The sequence below is a fragment of the Aythya ferina genome, assembly GCF_964211825.1.
Source record: "Aythya ferina genome assembly, chromosome: 13".
Lineage (NCBI taxonomy): Eukaryota > Metazoa > Chordata > Aves > Anseriformes > Anatidae > Aythya > Aythya ferina.
This window is the reverse complement of record NC_140311.1, coordinates 9,066,027-9,080,712: the sequence shown is the minus strand read 5'-3', so window position 1 is coordinate 9,080,712 and position 14,686 is coordinate 9,066,027. Positions and strand designations below refer to the sequence as shown.

Here is a 14,686-nt window from a genome sequence, read left to right as displayed (position 1 = left end):
CACATCGTACAACTTTTGTCCTATTCCAGGAGATATTCTCTACCTTTTTCCCACAATTTCACCTAAATTTAAGCTATAAACTCCATCATAAATTTCTTACCAGACACAGCCTCCATCACACATGTAGAGTTTAGGTCCTCATTTCATTTGAATAAACGAGAATGTACTATAACTGAACTTTCTAATGCTAAAACGTACAGAGAAATATGTTAAAAGAAATAATAACTACCACTGGCAAATGCAACCATAAACAAAAACAAGTATTACAGGAAGTTCTAACTCACAATCTCAAAGCTCTGTGCACTGACACCCCTATTTTGATGGAGAGGTACCGCTCATCTTGCACCTTGTCACAACTACTGTGGCTCAAGTTACTAATGACGGACCTGTGTCTAACTGTTAAAAACAGTACGATGTTATGCTGACAGACTGACTTTACTAACATTTACTGTTAAAAACAGTAAAAAAGTCTGTCAGCATAACATTAAAAACAAAGAAAACTTCCTAAACTCTCCTTAATGTCAGCTACTGCAGTATATTGACTGAAATTTTGTAATGTAGTAGGTTCCTTCCCATAAAGGAAGCAACAAGAACTGCTGGCTCTAAAATACCAAGCATATGGCAAACAGAACAATTTGTAACTACCAGAGCACAAATTTGGACAAAAGGGCACTTTATATCATAAAGAAGGAGGATGCCACCTTTCCAATGAGGCGAATTATATAAAGATGAAAAATGAAAAGCATTACTCACCTAATGTTAAGGTAGGTAAGCATTTGTAGATTTTTTATAGATTCCGGAATGGATTTGATGCAGTTATGATACAAATTTAAAGTTTCCAGTGGTGCAAACAGCCAGACATCAGGAGGAATTTCAGTAAATCTATTCTTCGAAAGATCTAGAATCAAAAGGAAAAAAAAAATCCTTTAAGTCAAAAATTTCGTGCAATAAGATTAAAATACCCACTGTTATTCTTGTCATGGTCCTAAAAATTAAGGTGTAAAGTAAGCGTAAAGTAATTCAGTTTTATCAGATGCTACAGTATATAATTAATTTACCAAAAAGACTTAAAATACTAAAATAGTGTTATTTGATATGCACTTAAACAGAAAACAGAAAAATGACAGGAAATTAAAGATGTATTACCAATAATTAAGAACACCTAAAAGGAAACAAAATACTGTTTGTCCCTCTTCTATTAGCCTAAAAAATTTCAAGTGGAATATGACCTTGAATCCTGGAAATTATCAATTAACCATCAAACCTGTGTCATTAAAGTTCATGTAACTATCTTCTTGAAAGCAAGAGATTTACTTTAGAAAGAACATCTACTTTTTCTGAATGTAACTCTAGTTCCCAAGTTAGGATAGTTCCAAAGGATGTGGTTTCTCAAAAATGCTGAACAGAGTCTTTTAACAAAGCAGCAATGCAGATCTCTTGCTATTTCAGGCTTTAGTTCTTAGTTTTTAAGAACTTGCAAAAAATAACTGTTTTTGCTTAGCTCCCATCATATCATCAGCAGAACAGTTTCTTTTGTTCTACTAAACCAAAGAAGTGGATTTGAAAGTGCCTGGAAGAGTGGCTAAAAGTCACTGTCAGGTTCAAAGAAGAGAGCTTAACAGCTTGAACCAGCAAACCAACTAACTACCAGTGGCATTTCTCAGGGGTCAACATTCGATTCGGTACTGTTTAGATTGTTTGGAAAGCAAGATGGAATCTGCTCTAAGCACATGAACACCCCCAAGACAGAGGGATAGAAGGGGTAACTCACATACTGGATGGTTGGGAGGCCAACCAGAGCGACCTCAGCTGGCACACACCTCATCTGGTTTAGTAAAGGCAAATGCAAAGATGTGCACCTGTGGCAGAGCAACTCCACACACTAGCGCAGGCTAGTGGATGAAAGGGTAGATTGCCTAAATTAAAACTGAAGCAGCTTGCTGGCACTTTAAACAAGAATGGTTTTACATGGGTTAATTGACTGAAGAAGCAAGGAAAGCTGCTAAGTATAGAATTGCACACAGTTTAAGGTGACAACCCCTCTAGAAGTGAGAAAAAGGAATTCTTTGCTTAACCGATTTAGATGGGAAAACATTCAATTGAGGGGTGTTATGTGAAAACCAAAATAAAGACGCTATCAATGATCGCTTATGAATCACAGGGTATTTTGATTCGCTATCTCTACAGAAACAGAAGTGAGAAGTACAACATTACAAAGGTTACATTTGAAAGGGGAACTACGAAAATATGAAGAAGTTAACTGTTTAAAAAGAAACAAAGCAGCAGCTAAGTCTTTACTGACTGTACAAAGACCATTTAAAATCAGTATATTAGAAGTTCAGAACAGAAGAGTTTGAGAAAAAAGCTAGTTTGGAGAGGAAGCCATTAGATGTAAGAATGTATCTCACAAGTTTAAATCATGATCAGAAGGAAAAAAAATGCTACTTTTAGATTACATTTAAACTGCGTAGGGCCACCAAACAGAATTAACATCATGTTTGCCTTGTTCTTGCACTTCTCTCTAAGCATTCAATATCAGTTACCACCAGAGGCATGCTGCTAGAACAGATGGGACTTTTATTTGATCCAGTGCAATCATATTTATGTTCAAACTTTGTATTTTAAATTCAGCATGCATCTTGTGCAAAGATTAGCTGAGAAATTTACACTTGAACTACTTCACCTCAGTATTTTCATTTAAAATGATGATTCATGTTGTTTTGTTTGCTGTGTCTTTTTCCCCTTCTCAGAGATCCAAAATCGTATTTAGAAGTGAAATCACAAAGGTAAACACGAAGGTAAAAGAAAAAAATGTGACAAGAGATCTGTTCTACTAACCAGCAATATGTAAAATATTTCCTATTTTTTTTGGTAATGCTTTAGTATGGTCTAAGAAAAAAAAAAAAACATACCACACCCACAAACTACAAAGCACAACACACAACAGAAACTTTAAGTAATTAGTCAATGTAAAAGTCAGAAGTCAATGTATAAAATTAAAATCATACATGCAAGACCTGATTCTAGAGATATACTTTTAGTTGATCTAAATATGGCTTGGAGATCAACAACACATGGAACATGGGTACAATTTATTATTGATCTGTCAGATGCAATGATTCTGGAAAGGAAAAAAAACACTTCAGAAACACCTGCATATGGTGATTCCCAGAGATCAAAATTTTTTCCACAAAACTGTCATCTTCCAATCTAAATACTGTCATGCTAGCATTTACATCAATAACAATGCATGTTACATGATTTCACTACCACATCAGAAAAAAAGTTAGAAAGAAAAAACATGCTGATAGAAAACAAATTTTAAATGAGTGTTTGTAATGAAATAATAGCATGCAAATCAAGACTAGTAGATATTTAAGGCTTTTAAACCAACTCAAAATAGGCGTACCCTAGTCCACTGGCTAGGGAGAAATCTCCCCGTACTCAATAGTTCTGTTTGTGCTACTGAAACTCTAGTTCCTGAATCCTCAATACCACCACTCAGCTTCTAACCTATGACAGAATTACAATTTGTGTAATTGTTTCAAAACATGTAGAGCTCCCCCTCCCCCCCAATTCCAAGTTCAAGACCTCTTATTATATACACTACTCCGATGCTGTAAATTAGCTTATCACCATGAGATTTGGTTGAGTTTAAATCACCAATAATCTGTCATCCTGTCATTCCCATCACAACTGTGTATTTGTGCTGAATAGGACTTATGACACAGTTTATTCAATAACCTTAGTCCATATCCCTGTTTTCACATGTCTCTTTTGAGATATCAGAGATGTGAAAACATTCCAAGTCTGTGCCTCTCCTGTTCAGGTACGTTTGTAATACCACAAAAGCCATATTTCCACATTATCTTTAGTCTTGCCATCTTCTTTGCTGGGAATAATTACATGCAGATGCTCAGAAATGTTATTAAAAAGAACCACTGATGAGCTAACATTAAACTCAAATTATCTGCATCTGAAAATATCATCCTTCATTTTAATACTCTGCCAGCACCAAGCTGACAAGACCTCAAAGCCCTAAGAGCTTACAAGCATTAGAAGAAAACAGTCTAGAACACCAACACACTAGTAATACGTTTTTTTACTTGCTCATTTTAGTGATCCTGTTTTGAGAAGTGAAAAGATAACAAAACTCATGGAAATAGTACATATACTGGTTGTTTACTAGCAAACCAGAGCTGTCAGTTTTTGTTGTGACATTCCAGTACTAAATAACTACATCTAAGAATACATGTATATCATTTGTCTTCAATGTTATCACTAAGAATACTCATTTTCTATCTTGCTTTAATCCTCAAGGATTAGGGAAAAATGGATTAATGAGTCAGCAGATATTCAAAGGTAAAATTTGAATTTACTGACCTTAAACCAAAGTCTTTTTAGCCCATTTGTGAAGTCACAAATAAAAAAAGTCACATACACACACACAAAAAAAAAAAAGGAAGAAAAATATATGTTTCACTCTCTAGTAGAACCTCAAGACTCCTTGTCAAGTTTGGTGAGAAACTAAGAAAATAAAAGATCTGATTTTCACTACTAACCAAAGAAATGGAACTTAGCAGGAACAAACCAATTTAATCAAGTAAGAATGTTTTCTTCAGCTGGACTGAAATAAACATAGGCTTCCAGGATAATCCAGAAAACACATTTCACAAAGACAGAAATATCACCAGAGATGCTCAAAACTCAGCTGGACAAGACCCTGAGCAACCTGACCTAACTAGACTTGTTCTAAGCACGTGACTCTTCTTGATGACCATGAAAAGCTCTTTAAACATATTTAAATATCGGATTTAAAATTGTTGATTGTTTGTATTATACAACTGTAACAATCAGCACCGTTCGGGTATTTAAAACGTCAGTTTTCCTCTTTACTATCATAACGAAACAAAGATGCATCTAAAAAACCACGCCTAAATACAGATCTGCCTCCTATAGAGGAACCTAATAATTGTACCAATCAAGAATTTTGATGGCAGCATTAATTTAAAAACAGTCTTTACTTGGAGCTTTCAAAAACGGCGCTAAATGGTGGGGGTGGGTGTTAAGTCTGCCTTAAAAAATTAGTATCATGTGTCCTGTTTGACAAAATTAAAGTGAACACTCCTCTAACTGTGTTTTAAGCACTGTGCTCCTATGCCATTAGCTAGTACAGGCATGATGGAAAACAAAAGAAAAAATAGTCAGAAACTGAAAGCTAGATCTGGTGGGAGAAAGAGAAGAGAGACTACTAAAGAGTATTTTTCTCAAGGATTCTGATGAGAAGTCCTTTGCATAAGCTACCTAGCACTTTCCAATTAAATGTAAACAATGTACAAAACAAGGTTTTGGAAAGTACTGATTCCTGCTTATTTTCAGGAACCTTAAAAGAAATGAGCTCTAAATCTTGCCAAACTTAGACCAAAAGGCAGGCTCTCTAGCATTCTCCTCAAACACTACACAGCACACTCGCAAGTTGAGAGTTCTTAACACTAAGGCACAACTACAGTTGTTACACATAGAAACGTTTTATAATTTCCACTTGAAAAGTCAAAAAAACAGAACCCTGGATATTTACATAACTAAGATCAGAACTCTCAACTTAGGTTGCAAAATTAATGGCAGAACAATTAAATATGCCAGAATTTAGAATGACTGCATATAAACAACTACTACAGCTGCAAAACAATTTTATTTTTTTAAAATAATTTACTGGCAAAAAATGCTCAAGAATTACAGGAAAATCATTTTTGCACATAACTTTATGCATTTCATATCCAAATGAAACATTTGCTCTCCTAAATTAAGAGCTATTGTAAAGGACTATACTTAAACTGAACATCTATCAACTCTTATGCACAATAAAGAAACTCTGACATACCTGCTAGATACTTTATCTCTCAGGAAATTAAACTTATCAGCATACTTTCCCTGCCACAAGCAAATTTAAATACATTTAGAATCTACTGTTAAAAGTGTATGTAATATCATTTAAATTGATTTTTTCCAGGTGTGTATACTCTGAAGTCAAATAGAAGCATAGCCTGTCTTCATCTAATCTTTGTAGTTGCTACATATTTTAACTGACATACTAAAATGATAAAGATTAGACAAAAAAATCAGAAGTGGCTCAATCCCAGCGAGCATTTTGTATGAAGTCACAAACACCAGGAGTCACACTCTGCAGCACGATCTTCCCACAAATGGGAAGCAGTGGCACAATTGTTGTGTTTTTTTTTAAAGCAGCCGACACACGGGTACCAGTCATTATGAAGTCAAGCCTGAGTATTTAACTTTGAGGTTGACTTTTTTATTTTCAAAAAAAATAGGCTCTTGAAGATTATTTTTTATATATGTATATATTTAATGTCATCTAAACGATCTGCCAAACGATTTTTAATATGACATCACCATAATTGAAATTTAATTCCAAAACACCTGCAATATTAACTTTAAAACCTGTATATAGAAAAGCTCCCTCATAACCAATTAAACTTTAAAGGCTGTTCTAGCTTTCCAATGCAAGCCTTTCTAATCTCAGCATGGAATGAATATGCAGGAATAGCAAATCACTTTGTTTCTATAGGAGCAGAAGATCATTTAAAGAAATAAAGTTTAAGTACCTGCTCAGAAGGATCTACTTTAACAAATCATATATTTGGAAATTTCATACTTAAATAAACTTACATTACCTGCCACTTCATCTTCACTTCGTGATTAATATTGCAGTAGCTTCACACACACTGCTTTTTCAGCTGAATTACTTATACAGCTAGTTCTGCTTCTCTGTGTCCAGTCTTGTTTCTATTTGTCTTAGGCATGATTTTGTGATGATTTCACTTTCATGTCCTTCTCTAGCCTCAATATGTTGAATTACATCTAGTCAATCAAGGGAAACCAGTTGATGTGATCTTTTTGGATTTCAGTAAAGCTTTCGACACAGTTTCCCATAGGATCCTACTGGACAAAATGTCCAGCACACAGCTAGACAAAAACATCATACAATGGGTGAGCAATGGGCTGACGGGCAGGGCTTAAAGGGTTGTGGTAAATGGGGCCACATCAGGCTGGCAGCCAGTCACCAGTGGGGTCCCCCAACGCTCCACTTTAGGGCCAGTCCTCTTCAATGTTTTTTATAAATGATTTGGATGTAGGACTAGAAGATGTTCTCAGCAAATTTGCTGACGATACTAAACTTAGAGGAGTTGTTGACTCTGTTGAGGGTGGAAAGGCCTTGCAGAGAGATGTGGACAGATTGGAGAGCTGGGCAATCACCAACTCCATGAAGTTTAACAAGAGCAACTGCCAGGTCCTGCATCTGGGATGAGGTAACCCTGGCTATACATACAGACTAGGCAACAAGACGCTGGACAGCAGCCCTGCAGAGAGGGATCTTGGGGTTGTGGTTGATAGAAAGCTGAACACGAGCCAGCAGTGTGCCCTGGCAGCCAGGAGGGGCAACTGTATCCTGGGGTGCATCAAGCACAGCATTGGTAGTTGATCAAGGAAAGTGATTGTCCCGCCCTGTGCTGGTGTGGCCTCACCTTGAATACTGTGTGCAGTTCTGGACACCACAGTACAAAGAGGATGTGAAACTGTTGGAAAGTGTCCAGAGGAGGGCTACTAAGATGGTGAAGGGCCTAGAGGGGAAGACGTACGAGGAACAACTGAGGTCACTTGGCCTGTTCAGTCTGGAAAAGAGGAGGCTAAGAGGAAACCTCACCAGGGTCTACAGCTTCCTCACGAGGGGGAGTGGAGGGGTAGGTGCTGATCTATTCTCTTTAGTGACAAGCAATAGGACCCAATGGAATGGTGTCAAACTGCAGTAGGGGAGGTTCAGGCTGGTTATCAGGAAGAGGTTCTCCATTGAGAGGGTTGTTGTGCACTGGAACAGGCTTCCCAGGGACACAGTCACAGCACCAAGCCTGTCGGAGTTTAATAAAGATTTGGACTGTGCTCTTAGTCATACGGTCTGAATTTCTGGGTAGACCTGTGTGGTGCCAGCAGCTGGACTCGATGATCCTTGTGGGTCCCTTCAAACTCAAGATATTCTATGATTCTAACTTATAAGTGAATATGCTGAAGTTGTAAAGCTGACAATTTTTTAAATGATAACTCAAGCCGAAGGCACAAAACAATGCTAAGAGCAGAGAATGGAGTTTTCCTTCCAAACACTTATCTTGACTGCATGCAGTTCCTGGCTTATCTCAAAAAATATAGGGTACAACAAAGGATGTAGGTAGACGTGTGAGAATTTTTCAGTATAAAAGGAGATTATACAGAGTAGATTTCATCAGCCTGGAATAGAAAACGGAGGGCACAAAATCCATTTGCATCATTTTCAAGAGAAACATTGGGCTGCAAATAAAGTTACCAATTAACAGGTTAAAAAATATTATTTCAATAAAGAATACTGGAGTAGATAGACCTTTGGTATACATACAGTTCAATTTATATAGTAGAAAAATGTTTTTCCTATATAGAACAGTTAAGGATCACAGACTGCACATAAATTGAGATCAGTACCTATTTTCAAGTACCTACTAGGTCAAAGATTAGAAAAGAGAAAGAGAACCCTTCACAATTCAAACGACAGTAGTTTGACAGTAAGGAGAATAATAGGCAGAAGATTTTGAAACTGAAAGGAGAAAGAGTACGTTTTAGCCTTTACACAGTCACAAAATTGCAACATGCATGGGTGAGAGACTTAGGACTTCTGAGCACATTCAGAGAAGTACAAGAGGAAGCCACCAATATGTCCACTATTAGCAGCTAGACACAAATGAAAAAAGTAATTACCATGGCCAGTTTAACAGCTCTGGTACACATTCAATCATTTAATCCTTTTTCTAACACATGCACCGTCTCTTGATATACTATTAAGCGAAGCACAAGGTACTGGACTGTGGTAACGTGACCATGTTTCTCCTGACAAAACACTACCAAAAATTTTAGCTCAGGGCTGCTCCATGTTAGGTAGGAGCTAGCAACCTTGTCACGTTGCTTCTCTATTTTACATTCCTCCGCTTCTGCTTCTTCTTTGAGCTGTTTAAAAGAAAGAAAAACACTCCCAAAACGATGGGTTGCTATACGCAGCTTTTTTTTTTTTTTTGAATTGGATGTTTGGCAGTGTGCAGAATAGCTTTTAATTTTGTGAAAAAGACAGTAAAAAGAAATAGGAAGTAATGTTTGGGTTCTACATCCAACAATTCAAGAGCTAGAAAATATCTGCTCTATGGTTATCCACATCACTAATTTTAGTTACACAGCCTGTGCAGTGAAAGCGACACAGGAAGAAACCGCACATGACCGCATAATTAAAGATACTCAAAAAGCACACAGGAAAGGCTGTTCAGGCAACGAGAAACCGTACTTTACAGATTCATCATTCCTGGCTTGTCAAACAGCACTACTAAAGAATATCCTAATATCCTTTCTAAAATATATATATTCTTATTACATTAGGGCCTTAACCAAAAGGGCATCCCCTCAGATTGAACCACAGCTCTTCCATGTGAAATACATTTTTCTGTATCCGAAACAGATCAATGGTTTTCTATCACAGGTGACTTCTGCTGGGGAGGAGGAATTGAGATCCAGTACATTGGCTTTGAAATCAAAGTAGCCTTCCAGCCTTTAATATAAGTTCTTGTCCACTACATATTGGCAACACCTGCTGAAACAAAATGATAAAGTGACAAACTTAAGTAGATGCTTGTTTTAACAAACAGATGGACAGGGATTTGCTCATTGTGTAAGTTACATCTGCTGGCTAGCAAGCTATGAACAGGCCTGTGATGCAGAGTTCCTTTAAGCCATGTACTACTCATCTTTGTTGAGAAGTTATACGTTGGCCCACCAGTCAAAAAGAACCCTTCAAGCACTTGGGAACATATCAGAAATAATCATGTCTGCCCAAGCAATAAAGGCCTTAGTTCTGTAATAAAAAAAAATCCCAGGTCCATTCGAAGAATGGCAAAAGCCATTGGACAAGACCATGGACAGCCACAAAAAAACAGGAATTTGGAAGCCTCTCCACATTGTCAAGGAGAACCTTTACAACAAATAAAAAATACTGACTAACTCTGTATTTTCTGTGAAATTTTAGCCTTCAGACAGTCCTTGTTTTTGTTTTTTGCCTTTTTTTTTTTTTTTTTTTTTGCTAAAGACATATTCTAGCATTAAGTGTCAGCCTTGCCAGGAGAATTAGTATACACTTTTGAGTCAGCTCCAAGAAATCTTCACAAGTCAGATGAGAAGACACTTTTCACAAACAACAAAAAAAAAATCTAAGAAAATCTAAGAAAAATCTAAGAAATCTAAGAAAAAGCGACTGCTGTGTCACTTTTAGCTTTTGCATCTTCTGAGCATGAACACCACTCCAGAAAGTCTCCTATAACCTGTTTGTTTCCATTCAAACATGAAAAAGTCATTACTGAAGAACTACATGTCTCAAGATGTTTGAGTTCTACAATGTAATCTAGACTTACGATATACATCATATGTGTTTCTTCAATTGAAAATTGAATTTGCTGTTCCTATTCAATCACTTGCTGTCTCCTGAGTCAAGGTTGGTACCACCAACAAAAATAACTTTATTCTTTCAGGCAGCAGCAGAGTAGTACAAATAACATTTTCATGTAATTCACATTGAACGTTAAGCTATAAATGTTATTGCTTTTAAACTTGTAATTGCACAATTCACTGCATACATCATATTTTTGGCCCTTGTAAGGTAAAAAAACAGTCATGCCCTTAGTATACGCAATGGCATCATAAAGAAGCATGATTCCCCTTACACCATACCCCCAGCACACCCATGGAGGAATCACAATGTGGGAACTTGGTCCATGGTGGTGAAATTGTTATTAACCGTGACAGGAGGGCTCATTCTCAAGTCAGACTTGGAATATACTGGTGTTACTCCTCAGCTACATGAAAAGGCGGCAGGTGGTAACAAAGAAGAAATTTCAGGTTAATGTAACAGGCAATCACTCAACTACTCATAATTGCTTGGAGGTTCCCTTAAAATTAAAAACAGGGACTCAAGTTTCTTGTGACAAAGCCACGAGTAAGCCTGATGGCACCAGTATATTCACACAGAGCAATTTTTTTTTTCCTGTCAGTCCAATACCTTGTACTGCCAACTGCTCACAAAAAAAGTAAGGAAATTTCCGAAGGCATTGGTTGACTTGAGTTAGGATGGCCATATAGCACAGGAACCTAACTACAAGAAGAAACGGAACAGAAAACACATCTCTTCAGCTAAGCAGACAGTGATTACATTGATGTGATTACTCAATTACTTAACTGCCAGGGGCTTAATGTTGTTCACACAGCAAGAAGCAAAATTACACACGTTAATAAAGTGATTGGAATATTCATACACCTCTTGATATCTTGCAACTGATTTTTTTCTCCCCCAAGAAGTTCATTTAACAGCTGCACAAGACTTGTTTGAACAGCCAGATGAAAAATTCTAGCAAACCAGAAAATAAAAGTATTTTTGCCAAAGAGTTGCAATGCAAATTCACAGTTAACAAAAGATATGACAAACATAAGGCCAGAGCTAACCCGACAGATACTGTTTATATGCTTCTAGTTCAGCAGTAAGCTTTGTCACATAAATTACGATGCCAAAAATGTATTATATTATTTGCCAATTATGTACTGGTAAACCATTACATAAGTTAGATATAAAATATGGCCAAGCCTAAAAAAAAAGAAAAAAACCACCTCCAATCCAAGGGTATTTTTGATGATAACAGCAGTTGTGCTTTAAGAAGCATGCGTGTGTGTATACATATAAAACTGTAGTGTTTTTACTTCAGCAACAGGAAGTTATTTCTAGGGTTGATTTTACTGATGCTAAAGCAGAATATTCTGGATTTACAGTGACACTGCAGAACCTGCTGCATTCAGGCTTGTGATATGGAAAAGAAACTGTATCTAGGTTTGTATGTGAGAGATATTATATACTTTTTTTTTTTTTTTAGTGTTTGCTTCAAGTATCACAGAACTGAATTTCAGAGAGTCACCAATTTAGAACTGAAAGTGAAACACAGCAAATCTTTTTGACCCAAGGTCCCTATCCCCCCTTGTTTCAGCATATATCCATAACCTTATTCATGGGTATATTGTGGCACGAAACAGCAGTAACTGTGAAAAATGCCAGTAAACAAATGCCTACAAGATAGTAGTTGATCCTACATCAAAAGCTCTATGCCATACTGACACTGTAAAGGATGCCATAGATTCACCAACAGAATACCATTTACTCACTCACCAAAAAAAAAAAAAAAAAAAAAAAGTCCACAGATAAGGTCAAAATAAGGACTACAAATCTTTTGTTTACAAGCAAGTTTTTGCAAGGCCTCTAAAATTCATATTCCATTTAATTAATTCATAAGTACTATAATAAATCATCATTATGAGAAGGTTTTTGCATAGACACACATCAAGTATTTAAATAAGTGCTTAAAGAACAACATGCACTATGGCTATTTTTGTCAGAGGCTGCCTTTAAACATTTTCACACAACATCTTTCATGATGAAGGTCGAATCCTGATGGTGGTGACTGGGCTCTACTACATTCGAAAAGATAAAGATAATAGCACTGCAGACAGCTTTTACTCAAATGTGATGGAATTCAAAACAAAGCTAAGAATTAAACACAGTTACAACTTGAATTAATAAGAAGCAAACAAAATATGGATCCTCGATGCACCTGCTTCAGGTTACATAAAAATTCCTTTTAATAATATTCCCTATATGCAACATCTGATTTTAAAGCTTTAACTATTGAATATTTATACAGTGAATCGGTCTACTATGGTGCTGCATAATTTTTTATGCTATTACATGGAAACAGGTTCCACGAAATAACAATTGTTTTTAATTTAATGTGGTGCTTCCATTATGACATAACACACTTTTACCTATCCCTATTCTGCACTGCACGTAGGGATGCATCACACGTGCCAGAGGGGGAAAAAAAAAAAAAAAAAGAGAGAGAATAAAACACTAATATCCTACAAGCCATTAGCAGGCTTGGTACAGGATATGGGAATTGAATTTTATAAATCAGTCCATCACAAATTCTACACCCTACGCAACCAAATATATCGCAGGAGAGCAAGTACATCGCTATTTAACTCTGCACAAACTGCAGCCCACAACAAAGACCAACAGAACGAGTATTTGGTAGAGCAGGAGCACAGCACTGTCAGAGATGGATAAGGTGCCACAATAGGCAGTCTCGTATCCAAAACAATAACCCGGCTATTCGTAACCTATGGGGAAAGAAAACCCACAAACCAAACAAAATCACGCAAGGCATTGATTCGCCTCGACAACGCTCGGGAAAGCCACCGCTCCTCCTGAACAAAAGATGCCAGACCTCTCATTAACATTTTGCTCTAGCACGTTAACTCAGAACGCTGCCTTTCCAGCAGCGCATAAACCCAGCCAAAACCTGACAACAAAACCTCTGCGAAAAAAAAAAAAAAAAAGAAAAAAAAAAAAAGAAAAAAAACCACGCAAGATCTGCTTCTCCAGCGGCTCGCAGGGAAACCTCTCCGAGCTCACCTCCCCTCAGAGCCCTGCCTGCAGGCCGGGCACGGGGCTCCCAGCACGGATCGCAGCCCCCACCCCCCCCACCACCACCACCGCCGCCCCCACCCCTCGCAGGCCGCTCCCCGCCGCCACCACCACGGGGCCGCCCCGCGGCAGGAGCCGGCCCCACCGCCCCCCCCCAGCCCCACACCTGCTTGCGTGGTGTCGCTGAGGTCGTAGCCGCTGCCGGGGAAGTCGCGGAGCTTCCTCCCGCTGAGGCAGAGGATGCCCGAGCTGCCCGCCTCCTCCAGGGCCCGGTCCAGGCTGCGCACCGTGTGCGGCTGCGGCAGGGTGGCCGCGCCCCAGTGCGGCCCGGCCGAGAAGGAGAGCGTGAGGTGAGCGGGGATCCCCAGCCCCCCCGGACCGTTCCCGTTGCCGTTGCCGTTCCCGTTCCCGTTGCCGTTGCCGCCGCCGCCGCCCCCCTGCCCGGCCGCCATCTTCGCGCGGCGCAGCCCAGCCCCACAATAACAACAGCGGGGCCGCCCGCCGCCGCCACGCCACTGCGCAGGCGCCAGCGGGCCCGCAGGGGGTAGAAGGAAAGGAGCGGAGGGGGGGGGGCCGCGGGAGAGGGAGATGGGGGGGGGCGGCTGGAGAGGGGGGCGTGGCCTCGCCGCGCTCCTCGTCCGTCCTCGCCAATCCGCGGCGGCGAGGAGGGGAGGGGCGTGGCTCCCCGAGGCGGTGCTCGCCAATGAGGGGCCGAGGGGGCGGGGCGAGTGGCGGCGGCGGCGGCGGCAGCACGCGGGGTGTGGGGGGGGGGCTCCGGGGCCCGCCGCCCGCGGGGCTGCGGCGGGGCCGGGTTTGGGGGCGCCTCGGGTGTCCGGATGGGCCCCGGGGCGGGGGCTGCGCCGTGTCCTGGGTCAGGCCAGCTGCTTTCGGTACCGGGAACCCTTTCAGGGAAGCCTTTCGGTACCGGGAGCCGTTTGGCGCCGGTCGTGGCTGTGGCACCGGCGGTCACCGATGGCGCCCTCCGGTTAAAGGGGCGTCCCGGCCGGGCCGAGCATCTGCGGAGGAAGCCAGCAAGGAGGCGAGGCTGGCCGTGACCGCACGTCCGCCGGAGTGGCGTGGAAAAAA

General features: G+C 39.8%; 1 protein-coding gene across 7 annotated transcripts in view; it reads right to left on the bottom strand.

Annotated features, from left to right (window-relative positions):
* LRCH2 (leucine rich repeats and calponin homology domain containing 2) overlaps positions 1 to 14,085 on the bottom strand; it is a 36,221-nt gene extending 22,136 nt beyond the window's left edge. For 3 of the 7 annotated variants that reach the window (XM_084535199.1, XM_084535204.1, XM_084535200.1), the window contains exons 1-2: positions 13,767 to 14,083; positions 754 to 898 (exon numbers count right to left, since the gene is read on the bottom strand). In XM_084535199.1, the coding sequence (XP_084391325.1) occupies positions 754 to 898; positions 13,767 to 14,052 (431 nt within the window). In that variant the 5' untranslated portion in view covers positions 14,053 to 14,083. Of the gene's footprint in view, positions 1 to 753; positions 899 to 13,766 lie in introns of all 7 variants that reach the window. The other 4 variants (XM_084535202.1, XM_084535203.1, XM_084535205.1 and 1 more) reach the window with 2 other exon arrangements.
* Positions 14,086 to 14,686: the final 601 nt, after the last annotated feature.